The sequence below is a fragment of the Thamnophis sirtalis genome, unplaced genomic scaffold (assembly GCF_051295495.1).
Source record: "Thamnophis sirtalis isolate CommonGarterSnake01/CBP01778 unplaced genomic scaffold, rThaSir2_p1.2 scaffold_1, whole genome shotgun sequence".
NCBI classification, from domain to species: Eukaryota; Metazoa; Chordata; class Lepidosauria; order Squamata; family Natricidae; genus Thamnophis; species Thamnophis sirtalis.
Window position 1 is genome coordinate 89904423 of NW_028261381.1, and position 14095 is coordinate 89918517.

A 14095-nucleotide genomic window follows, 5' to 3' on the forward strand; every position below is an offset into this window, starting at 1 on the left:
AATACTAAATAGCCTGGATTGCACACTAGCTAAACTCAATTTTTTCTCACTAAAATAAGAGCTAGGATAGGTTCAAGAAACCATCCCTTTGAAATGGGCAGCCTGTAGTTTTTTAAAAGACAAAACCATAGCTGTGAAGAATTTTGAGATTTCTGCTTGCTTGAAACCTGTCTGGAAGCTCACAGAAAGTGATATCTGATACTAATTGGCATGGAAAATTGGATACTGTAAATTTCTTTCCAGAAATTGTGCCCTGGTTGCTAGATCTTCATGGTTGAAAGCTCTCTGGGAGCCACTGAAGAGATCCTCAATGCCTTTCCATCAGAAAAATTAAGGCTCCCTGATCTGACCAACTTTAATCTTTTGTCAAGAACATGTGCGTTCCACTCACATATTTTGGAAAAAAAAGTAGGGATTGTGAAAAATTATCACCCATTTTAGCCATTCTCGTTGGTGGTAAATGGCGATTGGTGACTTTTAATAATCTGGGAACATGATTGGGTGCATGATTTAGGAATAATTAAAATAATAATAAGAATACCTATAATTATTGAAGTTTCCCTTCAAGAAGTTACAGGAAGAGGAAGAGAGGCTGGACCCAAGGGTGTTCGTGTGTTTAAGGGTGGGGGTTAGTGTTTATATTCCAAAGAAAGGGAAGGATTAATGGTTGTGAATACCAATGAAATCGTTTGCCACTAGAGGCCCCTAGAGAGCTAAGAAACCCAGGGAATAAATCAGACCCGGCTCAGGCCGTTTGTCCTTCAGTTGGATAGGTAAACATAATTGAGGATTCTGCGATGCGAAGGGCTGAGGGAGGGGGAGAGCGCGCGCCGCACAACAACTCGGCGCCCCCCCCCCCACGACGCGCCCCGAAGGTGGAACTCATTGATCCGCGCTCAGATAGATCCCGAACCCTGATCGACTATGCTAAGAGTTTCCTTTCCCCGGAGGGAGGCCGGTAAGAAACCGGAGGTGGTTGGATTAAGGATAAAGAAAAGGTGCGAGCCGAGAGCAACAAGTGGACGCCGCTTACTCCAGGGAGTGACTTCGGACGGCGGAATTGCTCCAGCCGCCGGGCTGCAGCGGCTCAGCGCGCCCTGAGCTCCGGGTGGGAGGGAGCTCCCACTGAGCAGCGCAGCGCCGGCTCTTTTGTCAATAGCAACAGCCTCCCGGCCTCGGGGCGAGAGATTATTTCGAAAGGGGCGATTCACAACAACGGCTCGGCGCGACGGCGGGGCTTCGAAAGAGCAGCCAGCGGCACTCTGCGCATCCCCTGATCTGGTAGCGAGCGCCACATTGTCAGCCTCTCCTGTCGCTCCCTTCCTCTTACATCTGTTTCCTGCTGGAATCCGGGGTCTCTCTCTCTCTCTCTCTCGCTTCTTTCGCCGATGGCTAATTTTGGCAAGATCGAAACCGAGCGAAGGGGTCGCTGAATCCCTGCCCCCGTTCAAAATTCCCGTGAAACGACGGTCGGAATCGCCGGGCGGGAAGCATTTCTCGCGGCGCCCTGGAAAGACGCGAAGAGAAGCCACCGCTCCGCCGCCTTTACTATCCGCCCCTCCCTGAAAGCTACACCTGTGAAAACAGGTTGTTCGGGGGGAACACCCCCCCTCTCCCCACCTTGCCCTCTGCGATCCGCGAGCGCCTCTTTGTCGCTGCCCTGAAGGGTAAGTAGGCAGGAATGTTTGTGTATCGTTGTCCCCCTTCACCATCCCCCCCTTGCGTGATGCCGAGGGTCGATTTCGCTCTCCCATGGCTATTTTTCCCCCCTCAAAGAAGGTGGTCTTCGAAGCACGCTTTGAAATGCTAAGCGTCTGAATGTGTGTGGATGTTTCTGTGCGCAGGTTGAAGCCTCGACTCCTCGGCTTTCTCTTCGTGCAATGTGCTCTCTCTCTCCTCTCTCTCCAAGACTTCTTTTTATTTGCCTTTTCAATCAAGATTGCGTTCGTTCATTTTCAGCGACAGAGAGGAATCCGGTGGGAAAGGGCGGGGGGAAGAATGGATTTTAGAAAGTATTTTCGAAGATCGGCTTTGTCGTTTGTGCTCCAAATATGTAGGCTGCCGCTGGCATCAGTGGCTAGGTATTTTTCTGTAAATATTTGACATGAACGCATTCTTAACAGTTTGTGGCATAGCATTTAGGAATATAATTATTATCCACGTTATATATCTATTTGTTTATAGTTATGGCCCTTGCCTGGCTCTATTTTTCTGCCTATGTGTAAACAGTCCATGGTCATAATTCTAAATTATAGAGAGCGAGACATAGCCATATAGACACAGATAACATGACTCTTATTCAACATGTTTGATGTCAAATGTCATGAGTGTCAAATCTCTCCACAAGGCAAATAAAACAATCTGTGTAAAACAGTGTATGTTGACACAGAATCAAACAGTGCATCTCGATGTGTTTATACTTATACTGTACCTATTCGACATTCATACCTGTGTTATAAACAAGCTTAAGCCCACATATATTATGTAATGCAGAGTTACTTGCATGTTGCAATCAATGTAGATGTGTACTCAAAACTCAGTCCTTGACATAAAAGAATGAGATGTGGGTGTGTATATGCCTGCATATTATATGGGGGAGGGGGTAGTTTTATCTATATATAGATAGATGTACACTGAAATATTGAGTGTGCAGTATGAGTGGGTGTACAGAGATGGAGAATAATGACTACTGTAAGTAGGCAAATCTGAATCTTTTGATATAAGACAGCATCATTTGTATTTCTGGATTATGACCCATCTGTTTCTCTTCCCCTCCCCTCTTTTAATGTCTGTGCTTCAGGTTAAATGCTTCGCCTGCATGAGGACAACTGAAGGGTGATTTACTCCTTTCCTCAAATGGGGCACATAGAATTGGATTTTCAACCTTCTCCTCATCCTCCTCTTCTTGCCACAATTGCTACCATTATTGCCTGGGTAATATTTTCTTGAGCTTAAAACATTTGTTGATGGACTGGAAAAAGTGGGTGTACAAAGACCTCCGCACTATGTACACAAAGCGAACATGAGAAGTTGCTCCAACTTTTTGTATCATGTAATGATGCACAATCCCTTCACTGAGCAGTAGTGAAAATACCCGCTACTGGATGTTCTGAGGAATTCAAGATCCAATTCCTTTTTTATTTTGAATAGTTGTCATTCATACTTCACTTCGGTGCACTGTTTTCTTGATTCAAAGTGTTCGCAAAAAAATCATGAACTTGTCTCTGTGGATTTTCCCTAAACCATGAAAGATCCTTTAAGCAGGAGGATCTCTAATGAAAAACGACATGGTCCAGAAATATTTCCTTTCCACATCCGAGGACTATTTGCTATAATTGGACAAACACCTTTCCCTAAGCTGTGTCAAGCCTTCTGGGCAATAAACAGAAAATGGAAATCTTGTGTTTGAGCAATATGCAAATGTGCAAATATGGGAACATGACAGGCCTATGTGTCCGAGAAATTGTTTTCCAAACCCCAGTGCTTTTGCTGTTTTCATGCAGAACACCAAGGGATGACTATTGAGGCAAACATTTATTTTCCTTCCTGAGTCTTCTAAACTAACACATACAAAATGGAGGTAGCCATGGTAAGTGCCGAGAGCTCTGGCTGCAACAACCACCTGCCCTATGGCTATGCAGCCCAAGCAAGGGCCAGAGAGAGAGAGAGATTAGCGCAGTCTAGGGCAGCCGCAGCCGCAGCTGTGGCAGCTGCAACAGCAGCTGTAGAAACGGGGACTTCTGCAGGAGGAGGTGGTCCACATCATCATTACCATCAACAGCAGAATCGGGGGGCTTCATTATCTCAAAGTGGGCCTGCATCACACAGTGGCTTTTATCAAGGCAGTAGAAAAAGGAAGCAGAGGAGGAAAGCAACCCATTGTCTTGGTGTTCGTGAATTTGGTGCCTCTTTTCCTTGCTCTGAGTTGCTACTACTCAGCGGCTCAGAGGAGAAAATCCTCAAGGATTTGAGTGAGGATGATGATGAGGAAGAAGATGAGGATGTGGATGGAGAAGATGAAGGTGAGGAAAGAATATTCTATTACAACAACGAGGATGGAGAAGATGAGTTTTCATTTACAGAGCAGCCTCCAGAAGATGGTGTGGGGCCTGGAAGTTACAGCTCAGTCCGTTACAGTGAGTATGAGTGCTGTGAAAGGATTGTGATCAATGTATCTGGCCTACGGTTTGAAACTCAAATGAAGACTTTGGCTCAATTCCCAGAAACATTGCTAGGGGACCCAACAAAACGGGGCAGGTACTTTGACCCCCTCCGGAATGAATATTTCTTTGACAGGAACAGGCCTAGCTTTGATGCCATTTTATATTACTATCAGTCAGGTGGACGCTTGAAAAGGCCAGTCAATGTGCCGTTTGACATTTTCAGTGAGGAAGTGAAATTCTATGAACTTGGGGAAGAGGCGATGCTCAAGTTTAGAGAGGATGAAGGCTTTGTCAAGGAAGAAGATGACAGGGTCTTGCCTGAAAATGAATTCAAAAAACAAGTGTGGCTGCTCTTTGAGTACCCAGAGAGCTCCAGCCCAGCCCGAATTATTGCCATAGTCTCCGTGTTGGTCATCTTGATCTCCATTGTCATTTTCTGCTTAGAAACATTGCCAGAGTTTAGAGATGAAAAAGAGCTCATTTTGACACAGAACTTGGAGAATGTCAATGAAACTCTTCTGCTGCAAGGTGGAGGGTATACATTTTTCAATGATCCCTTCTTCATCGTTGAGACTGTCTGCATCATTTGGTTCTCCTTTGAGTTTACAGTGCGCTTCTTTGCTTGCCCTAGCAAGGCCGTTTTCTTCAAGAACATTATGAACATCATAGACATTGTTTCCATTTTGCCTTACTTCATCACCCTGGGTACAGATTTGGCCCAACAACAGGGCAGTAATGGTCAACAGGCCATGTCTTTTGCCATCCTAAGGATCATCCGTCTTGTCAGGGTGTTCCGCATCTTCAAGCTTTCCAGACACTCCAAGGGTTTGCAGATCTTGGGTCACACTCTCAGGGCCAGCATGAGGGAACTGGGGCTCTTGATCTTCTTCCTTTTCATTGGAGTAATTTTGTTTTCCAGTGCTGTTTATTTTGCAGAAGCAGATGAGTCTACCACCCATTTCCAGAGCATCCCAGATGCCTTCTGGTGGGCTGTGGTGACCATGACTACGGTTGGTTATGGAGACATGAAACCCATAACTGTAGGTGGGAAGATTGTTGGGTCCCTGTGTGCCATTGCAGGTGTGCTGACCATTGCATTACCAGTGCCAGTGATTGTCTCCAACTTTAACTATTTTTACCACAGAGAAACTGACAATGAAGAACAGACCCAGGTGACACAAAATGCAGTCAGTTGCCCTTATCTCCCAACAATACTCAAGAAATTCCGAAGTTCATCATCTTCTTCCACCGAGGTCAAATCAGAGTATCTAGAGATGGAGGAAGGGGTTAAGGAATCTCTTTGTGTAAAGGAGAAAAAGGGCCAGGTCACAGGAAATGGGAAAGATACCACAAAGCAAAACTGTACAAATGCAAAATCTGTGGAAACAGATGTTTAGGTTTGTGCATTTCCAATGAGTTTATGCATCAAAATGTGCAATGGTTAAAAAAAATGAAATATGCAAACAGGTGTTTAAACAAGCAGATAGGAAAATGCCGCTTGCTGGTTAAACATGAATTACAAAGCATTAGTAAACTTGTGTTACGTATCAAGTAAATGCTATACCTTGTGAAGGGGGATTTACATGAAGTTGTTTCAAAGATTATATTTTTACTAGAATGCAGGTGTTTTGCACATGAGGGAGAACAATTTTATTTTTAAGGAGGTTGTGTTTTTCTGCCTCACTTGCTGCCCACTGGTAAAAGTTAGCATTTCAAGGTATTTACTATGTAAGAAACAATGACATTCAGTAGCCATGTATTCATTTGTTAATGCTTTAAAAACAGCTACCAAAATCCAGTGGATTCCATACTCTTGATTTTTAAAATGCTAAGAATTTTGTGGGGAGATTTATTCTATGAAAAGTCCAAATTTAACCTTAATTTGCTTAAAGATGGATTGATTTTTTAAAAAAATGGATACTCAATTGTTGAAGATGCTATCGAGCCCCAGAAATGGTTTATTTTTATAACAATCTTTTGAGACCTTGAAGCAATTGTTAAGTAATATGTGGATGAATCAAGTAAGAAAATCATTTAACATGTTCTGGATGCAGTGAAAAAGTGACTGGATTGCTTTTTTGCACTACTTTATATGCTGGATAATTTATGACAGACTTCATACTGTGAATGTTTACTAATGTTCAATGACAATCATTGGAAGAGTGAATCCCACATCTTTATTTTAATTGTATTATTCTTTGCGTAATGCTGTTAGGCTAAGCGGCTAACTTTACATGAATTCCATGAGTCTTTGAATTATGAATATCTGTTATCTGGAAAAAAAAGGATTGTGAAGTAAAATTTTATAATCATTTCTCCTCCTAAATAAGTCTTTTTCAAATCTTCAACCTATCAATCAACCAATCACCCCTACAAACAAACCTTTAGTCTGAGGGATACAGTAGAAACATCTATTCATGATAGGCAATGTCTGTGTGTATCTGTGTGCCATTTAGATTGGATGAACAGGGTATATAATCAAACATAACAGGAACCAAAGGTAATGCAAAGTGTATTCAATGCAGAAACAATTTCACAAGACCAATGACATGACAATATAAATGTGTTTTATGTTATTTATACATATCAACACTTGTTAAATATTTCTGGGTAATGGAAAAGAGTAATGTATTACTAAACCAGTACAATAATGGGATTACCTAATTTGCAAATATGCTAGTTTGGGATTTTCTAATGGAAGCCTTCATCGTTCAATGAAATAGACTGTAAGACACAAAAATGTTAGTTTTGCAAATGGCATAATTAAAACCTGGGCATTAAACAAATTATGTATTCATCTGGTATTACATTTGGATCAGTGCCATTACTTTTTTTAAATACCAGATTCTTATAAACTACAGGAGCTATCTGTCTATCCAAAATAGATAGTTTTGGTGTTCCAGCATGATTTTAAAAAAGTGTTTTTAAACATGCTTGCTTCTGGAGGCAGTTGTTAATCCAGAATAAATGATATGAACAATATGATCCTGGTGAAAGCATTGCAAAATTTGGAATTATGCAAATAACATTTAACTAATAAAACAACACTGAGGACAGATCATAGTGAGAAGATAAGTTTCCTTATAAATCACTTGAACAGAACAAAACAGAAACGTGGTTTGGACAAATGTTTTACAATATGATGTCTAGACTTTCCAGCTACAATGGGAAGAAAGTTGGAGCTGTAGTCCAATCAGGTTAGAAAAATATGGTTTGGACAAGAAAGTTATTGAAATTCTAAACTGAAAATAAAAGTTTCAGTGTGTGTGTGTGTGTGTGTGTGCGTGCGTGCGTGCGTGCGTGCGAGAGAGAGAGAGAGAGAGAGAGAGAGAGAGAGAGAGAGAGAGAGAGAGAGAGAGAGAGAGAGAGAGAGGAGACTATGTTCCATTATTTTTTAAAAGCAGTTTGTAGATGATTGATCAGATTCATCCATTATTTTGAATAAGAGTAGGATGTAATGTTTCATTTTTCAACAGAATTATAGCTGCTAAGTGTTACCTGCTGGAATATGCTTTGGTTTTTTTGTTTTTTTTTGAAGAAAGCTGTAGGAGAGCTTAGCATTTTTTGACAATGTCTTGGTAATTATTTCTCTTTTTTTCTGGAATGTTTCTTCAGCTTCACAGTATAAACTATAATATTTGGATATCCTGGTATTCTCCCCTTTAACTAATTGTCACAGTTCAGCTGATCAAAGTGACTTTATAAAAAAAATCCTACTTTGATAATTTGCTTGAAGCTAATGCATTGTGATTATTGATGGGGTTTAGATGCCCATAATACTCTAAAATCTAATTAATTTAAATTCTGAAATGTGAATTTTTTTTTTGTCAAGAGCGTAGAATTTTAGTTTTTAAGAAATGTTTATAGTTTTTGACTGAGATTAATTGCAGGATTTCAAAATTTTATTCCAGTACATATGATACCTAGTCGCCACCAATTTATCATCTTAAAGTTTTTGACAAATGCTATACTTTTTATGCCAACAATTGCCAGAAGTCTCCTATAGCTAATGCACTGTTTAACACTGTTAACAAATGAAATACTGCCTGCCCAGCAGCCAGTATTAGCTGTTGAACTCAAATAACATTGAACATTGTGTAGAGCTGTAAAATTAGTAATATTTAGAAAAGAATACCCATGTAATATTTTACATCAAGTTCACAGATAACTGTGAAAAGAAAATGTTGGGAACAGAATGCAAGCAAAATGTGCTTTCAGAAGGGAAACTGCTTGTCCTTATTTTAGCCTAATTGTTTTTAGCAAAATGTCTCATCCTGTTTTGGAGATGTAAGTAAGAAAGCTGGAGAACAGATGCCCTCCCCCTCAATCTACTCACTGCTCCAGCCTTTTGAGTAGGAGGTGGCACATGCCAAAGATTTAATGTAGTAATTTAGCATATAATATGCAGTTAGCAATTACCTAACAATTTTACATTGAGTAGTTTCACTCCTTTTTGCATTATGTTAAGAATTTTGATATGCCTAGCAGGTTTTGGGGACAATATCACAACATCTCTGGGCAATATTAAAAAAATAGGCAAGTTGGTTTGTATTGTTCCTATATGATGATACTGAAGGTGTTTTTAGGAGGCATCTCTGCAGCTAACGTATGCTATAGATTAGCGAATGAATTATCTTTTCAAGGTAACGTAAGTCAAATGTCAGAAGAAAAAAAATCACAGAGTCAACAAGGTAAGTCTCAGGGATCTTTTGTTAGGGTTTTTTTTTTTTAAGAAAGCTTTAGCTGTGCAGGGTTTGGAAAGTTTCTGAAAACAGTAGGAAACAAAGTTACTTTTGATTCTTGTGTTTCATTTAGAGATATTATTTGGCCCTGATATTTCCTCCAAGAGTTTAAATATGTATGCATATGCATACATATTTAAACTCAAGGGTCAAGTAATCAAATGAGTAAAATGATAAAAACTCCACTTCTCATGTACTTGTGTATGCAAATACTAAAGGGAAGAACTTGTATAGTGTGATGTGTTTTACTATTTTGACATCTTGCAATTAGGAACCGATGCCTATGCACGTATATGACAGGATCTCACTGAATCTTTGCAAAAGCCCTGAAAAAATACTGTTAGGTGAGTTAGCTTGAAAGATAGTGATCAATCTCAGATCAACAATCAGCATAGAGTAACTGTTATTCTACTTTGTACTGATTCCTGAAGCAAGCAATTTTCCACTTATGCTAAAATAGAATGATAGGCATCATTCTGAGCATTATTGAACAGAACAAGAGATTCAAGGATTGGTTTTCTTACAGTTTTCAAAGACTTAATTACAAAATTACCCCTAGATTATTCTGTACTGCTTTATTCTAGGTTTACATTGCCTGATACCAGCTCCTTGTTTGGGATAATTTCTTGAATTTCAGAATTACCATTGCCTATCAAAAATGGCTGCCGGAGGTAAGCATAATATGAATACAATATGATCTCCAGCAGATTCCTTTGGCAAATTGTCTGAAATATCTTATTATAAGGTATTCTCCTTCTTGTGTCTGAATACAAGCAACAATACAAGAAGTTTTAGTTGGGAGGCATCCTAGATATTTGAATACAACAGCAATACTGTGAAACATTGAAAGTGGTTGGTAAAGACAGATCATTTGGGGGAATTGCCTGAAGATAATAGCATGAAGGATGGTGTTCTAAACAGTGAAATGTGCATGTAGAGAGAAGCAGAAAGAAATATTCTAAATGCTATGGATTAGAGAACAAGTTTAAGGCTTTGCACAATGTTTGAAATAACATCCATGAAGTTATTAACCATGTATAAAAATAATATTTCTTCACTTGGCCCAGAGAAAGAGCAGCCCCAAGCGTCCCTCCCCAACAAACAAACCCCAGAATCATGAATTCTGCATTCTTTATAGGATGACAGTAATAAAAATGTTGATGGCTGTAAATTAGAAATAAAAATAAATTGCTTAGTTGTACTCACTAGTTTTAATTAAAAGTTCATTACCGAGAAAAGTAAGGAAAACATTCTGTATTTACTTGCTTGCATTAACTATTATTTTTAACTCTTTTCTTCTAAAATTAGAATACACCCTGAGGGTTTTTTTTCTACAGAGTATTCACTAGAAATTGCTGCCTAACAATTACAGAAATTAAAATCTGTCGCGTTACTGTTCAAAATCTGGTAAAGCATTCTGGTTGAGAAAATGTAGGTAAGTAGAATATTGGTTGTGTTGCTTTGCTTGTTAGATGTTTGCTTGTAAACAGAGGCACTCTTTACAATTTTGGGTGATGGTACACTACAGCATTTTAGAGAAGCTTTCTTATATTAGATATCACTTTTTAATTTTGACTATAGTGGGAGTAGGGAAAGGAACAAAGAGGAAAAGGAGTGGGGGAGCCATAATTCATCCAGGATGCAACAGTTCACAACCACAGTGATTTACACTGAAATCCAAGTAAAATGGATGAGAGGGCAATGTTAAAATCATGTGTTATTCCCCCCCCCCTGTATTTCAGTATGGAAAGAGGATGAATGCACAATGGTACAATCTTATTTCTTTTTCCTCAAAAGTAAGCCCTACTGAAAAAATATTACTCTTGTTTTTCTGAAGATCTAGTGCAGCTAAGTTCAATGGAATCCTTTTCTGAACAGAAAGATGGGGATTTTGTGAAACATACTATTCTTGATAGAAAAGTCCACTGGAAGAAAGTTTCAGGAGAAGTTGCAATACATTAAAGGACTATTTAAATTCTCCAATAATTCCAGTATCTCTATCTCTTCCAACCCTCCAGATTGCCCTCCCTTATCCTATTCTTTATTTTAGCTCCTTGCACTGGCCTTTGTAGAAAACGTTTAGAATTGCTAGCAGAAATATTGCTAGATATTTTACTTTTAGTTGCATTGGGCCTATAGATTTTGATGTTTCTTTTCTTTCCTTCTCATTATGGTTTTATATATTATAGGAACAGGATTGCTGGGCTGTCAAATTTAGATTTTTATCTACATTACAAGGGCTTTGTCTTGTTTTGTTTGCAAAATGATAGTCCCCTTGAAGAAAATTGATCCATGTAGAAAAGTTAAATCCCGTTAGTCTTAATGGTTTAAAAGCAATATTGCAGGATCAAATGAATGACAGCTGTGACCATGATGCAAACATAGGAATTCTCCATATGTCATTAGGTGGCTTGTAACAATACATAATTTGCAAAAAGTTAAATACAATTTCCTGATTTTGTTGTTTTTTTCACAACGATACAGCTTCTAATGAAATCAGAATGTCATTCAATCAGTAACAATTATCCATCAATACAGAGAAGCAAAAGTTAATGAAACGTGCAATGGACAAGTGATTTAAACTAAAGGTACTTTTCATTTTCCTGATCAAATGAAATGATGTACTTGTTTGAAGTTCTAGAAAGATGGTGTCATTTTTAAATGTGCATGTACAGATGAAATCACAAATCCTACAAATGAGTTCCTGCTAGAATTAGGGCTTGATTTTATGTTTATCATAGCTTTCATTCTGGCTGGGACTAAGTTATTCCTTATTGAAAGCAAAGGTAACTCAAGATGCTAAAAATGCAGATAGTAGCCTAATTGAACTTTGAGGAATGTTATAGCAATTCTGCATAAAAAGGCAGAATTTGCATACAATATTTTGTAGATACAGACTGAGGATTAAAAATGCCAAGGCATATTATCTTGTTTGATGGTTCCCTATTCCCTGTCCCCTGGTTTTTGAATTTATGAAATGTGAGATTCAAATATCTGTAGTCATAAAAATATGTTGTGTAAACTGAATTGATGTCTGGTTACATAATGAAAGACTTGGATTACTATAGTTTATTATGAGCTGAATTGCAAGACAAATATTATTCTGTCAATAGACCTTCCTCATTTCAAAAAAATGTATTTTAGGCATTATGTAGCAACTGAAGATTTAAGGTTGTGTCCATTTATTTCTGTTGATTTTTTCTAGGCATTATTAAAATTAAGCATACATGGGTGGGACAAGGCTAAAGATTAAAAGCTACAACATTACAATACAATAGAGGCTGTTCATCATTTAAAGCTTAGATGTAGCAATTTACATACATAAACAAGATTTTGTATTGAGAACAACTATTTTCTTCATCTAACAGCTCTCTACACTGTAGAGATTTTCCTGAGAAAATCTAACTATGTAAAATGAGTCATACTGCTAATTGTGTATCCAACTAATATTTTAGTGCTTGTGTTTATGAAAGTATTATTTTACTTCTCCATTTACCACCTCTCTGGATTGCAATGTTTATCCTTTTCAATTCATTCAGTGTTAGATTGCATGAAAGACAGAAGATTGGAGATGAGAGAATGTAACCACAATTACTTATTATAAGATTGTCTTTTTACATTAGTTTTCAGCCTGTATCTGAAGAAATAGATTCTGGTCCACTAAAGTTCATTCCACAAATGCCTCTGCAATTCATCTCTACAATTCCACAGTAATCATTTTTGCTGCAACTAGTTTCTAATGACTGCCCTTCTTCCTGCTCATTTATTTTTTTCTTCAGAATAGCTTACATTCAACATTATAATTATTACAAGAATGCTACTGAAATTGCCTTTACAGAACTGCAGATCATTTCAGCAGCTATACTGTCTAGTTCTCCTGAATCATTTTGATGTCAGTGCCAGCCATTTAATGTTTGTGTGAAAATTTTCCATAATTGGTATGGAGTGTGCTTAAGCATTACAGCTGCTGCTGGCTTTAGCTGCCAGAAATGGTTGTGGAGAAGTACTGAAATGGTGAAGACAGGAAATCAAGCAAAAGAGTAAAAATCATGTTGTGATGGTAGATTCAGGAGGAAATTAAAATGGATGAATGTGGACATGAAGCAGTTTCCAGCAGGGAGAATAAAATGCAATAAATTAGTCATAGGCAATATAATGACCTCAATAAATTCAGGACCACAACTCTCATAGTCCCTTGCTTTTGGTCATCTTGATTAGAATTGATGAAGTTCAGTGTTGTTGAAGGACACCCTCTACAGAAGATGGATTGCCTTTAAGTTAGGAACCATAGACAATGTATCATCAGGACGGATTTTGAAATGATTACCGCATTCCATGAATTGGCTTACCCTATCTTCTTTATTAAATGAATGAAAATCTTCAGTGAAAAGAAGCTAGATGGAGCCCTTTCTAAAAAGAAATATATATGAAATGTCAGCGTAGGAATTGAAATATTTGAGACAAATGTATGAAAGGATGAAGAAATTAGCTCATCTTTGCTTAAGTGTTCAGAATTGCCTTTCTTTGGGCCAATTTCCACATTTTATTTTGATAAAAATAACATTTTTGCACCCATTTGTCCTTTTTTGTAAGGGTGTTTGTGTCAAGACTTATGTAATTGTGAAAGTTCCTGATGATTTGTTGCAATTTCGAGCAGTGTAATAATGTGCCACAAGGCAAAACAGGAGGCTTCTGTTGCCTAGAGATGAATTATCATGATTCACAAATGCTACAATTTGTACTTGGAAACTTTGCAAATGTGACAAAAGCTTGGAAATGCTGGTTATGAATGATGTCTTCAGCATTTCATTCAATTTATCAGGGTCCAGTTATCTATTTGCTGACTTAACCCTGCACAATATTTGCACTTGTGAAAATATGTTTTTTCCCTTCCCAGTCTTCTATATGCATCTAACAGAGGAAGTTACTACTTTGGAAAGATCGTGTTATAGTAAATTTCTTATGTGGCCTTAAGTAATCGTGTTTACTGTACTCAGAAGAGAATCTTGTTGATTGCAGTGGTAATTTTGATTCAAGTGCTTTGCGTCGAATAGTTTCATTCAAGTAGTTTTCTTCAGTATTGCCACATGATAGTTTATAAATATAATTAGAGTCTACAGCGGAAGCATGTTCACTGTTTTGTTTAAACATACCATCATCTCTCCCAGGCAAAATTAAGAAGAGCCCATT

General features: G+C 38.2%; 1 protein-coding gene across 1 annotated transcript; it reads left to right on the plus strand.

The window, feature by feature from the left end:
* The first annotated feature begins 991 nt into the window (after positions 1 to 991).
* KCNA4 (potassium voltage-gated channel subfamily A member 4) lies at positions 992 to 6475 on the plus strand. Its single transcript, XM_014056722.2, has 2 exons — positions 992 to 1667; positions 2801 to 6475. The coding sequence occupies exon 2, from the start codon at positions 3575 to 3577 to the stop codon at positions 5558 to 5560; it is 1986 nt and encodes a 661-aa protein (XP_013912197.2). The 5' UTR covers positions 992 to 1667; positions 2801 to 3574; the 3' UTR covers positions 5561 to 6475.
* Positions 6476 to 14095: the final 7620 nt, after the last annotated feature.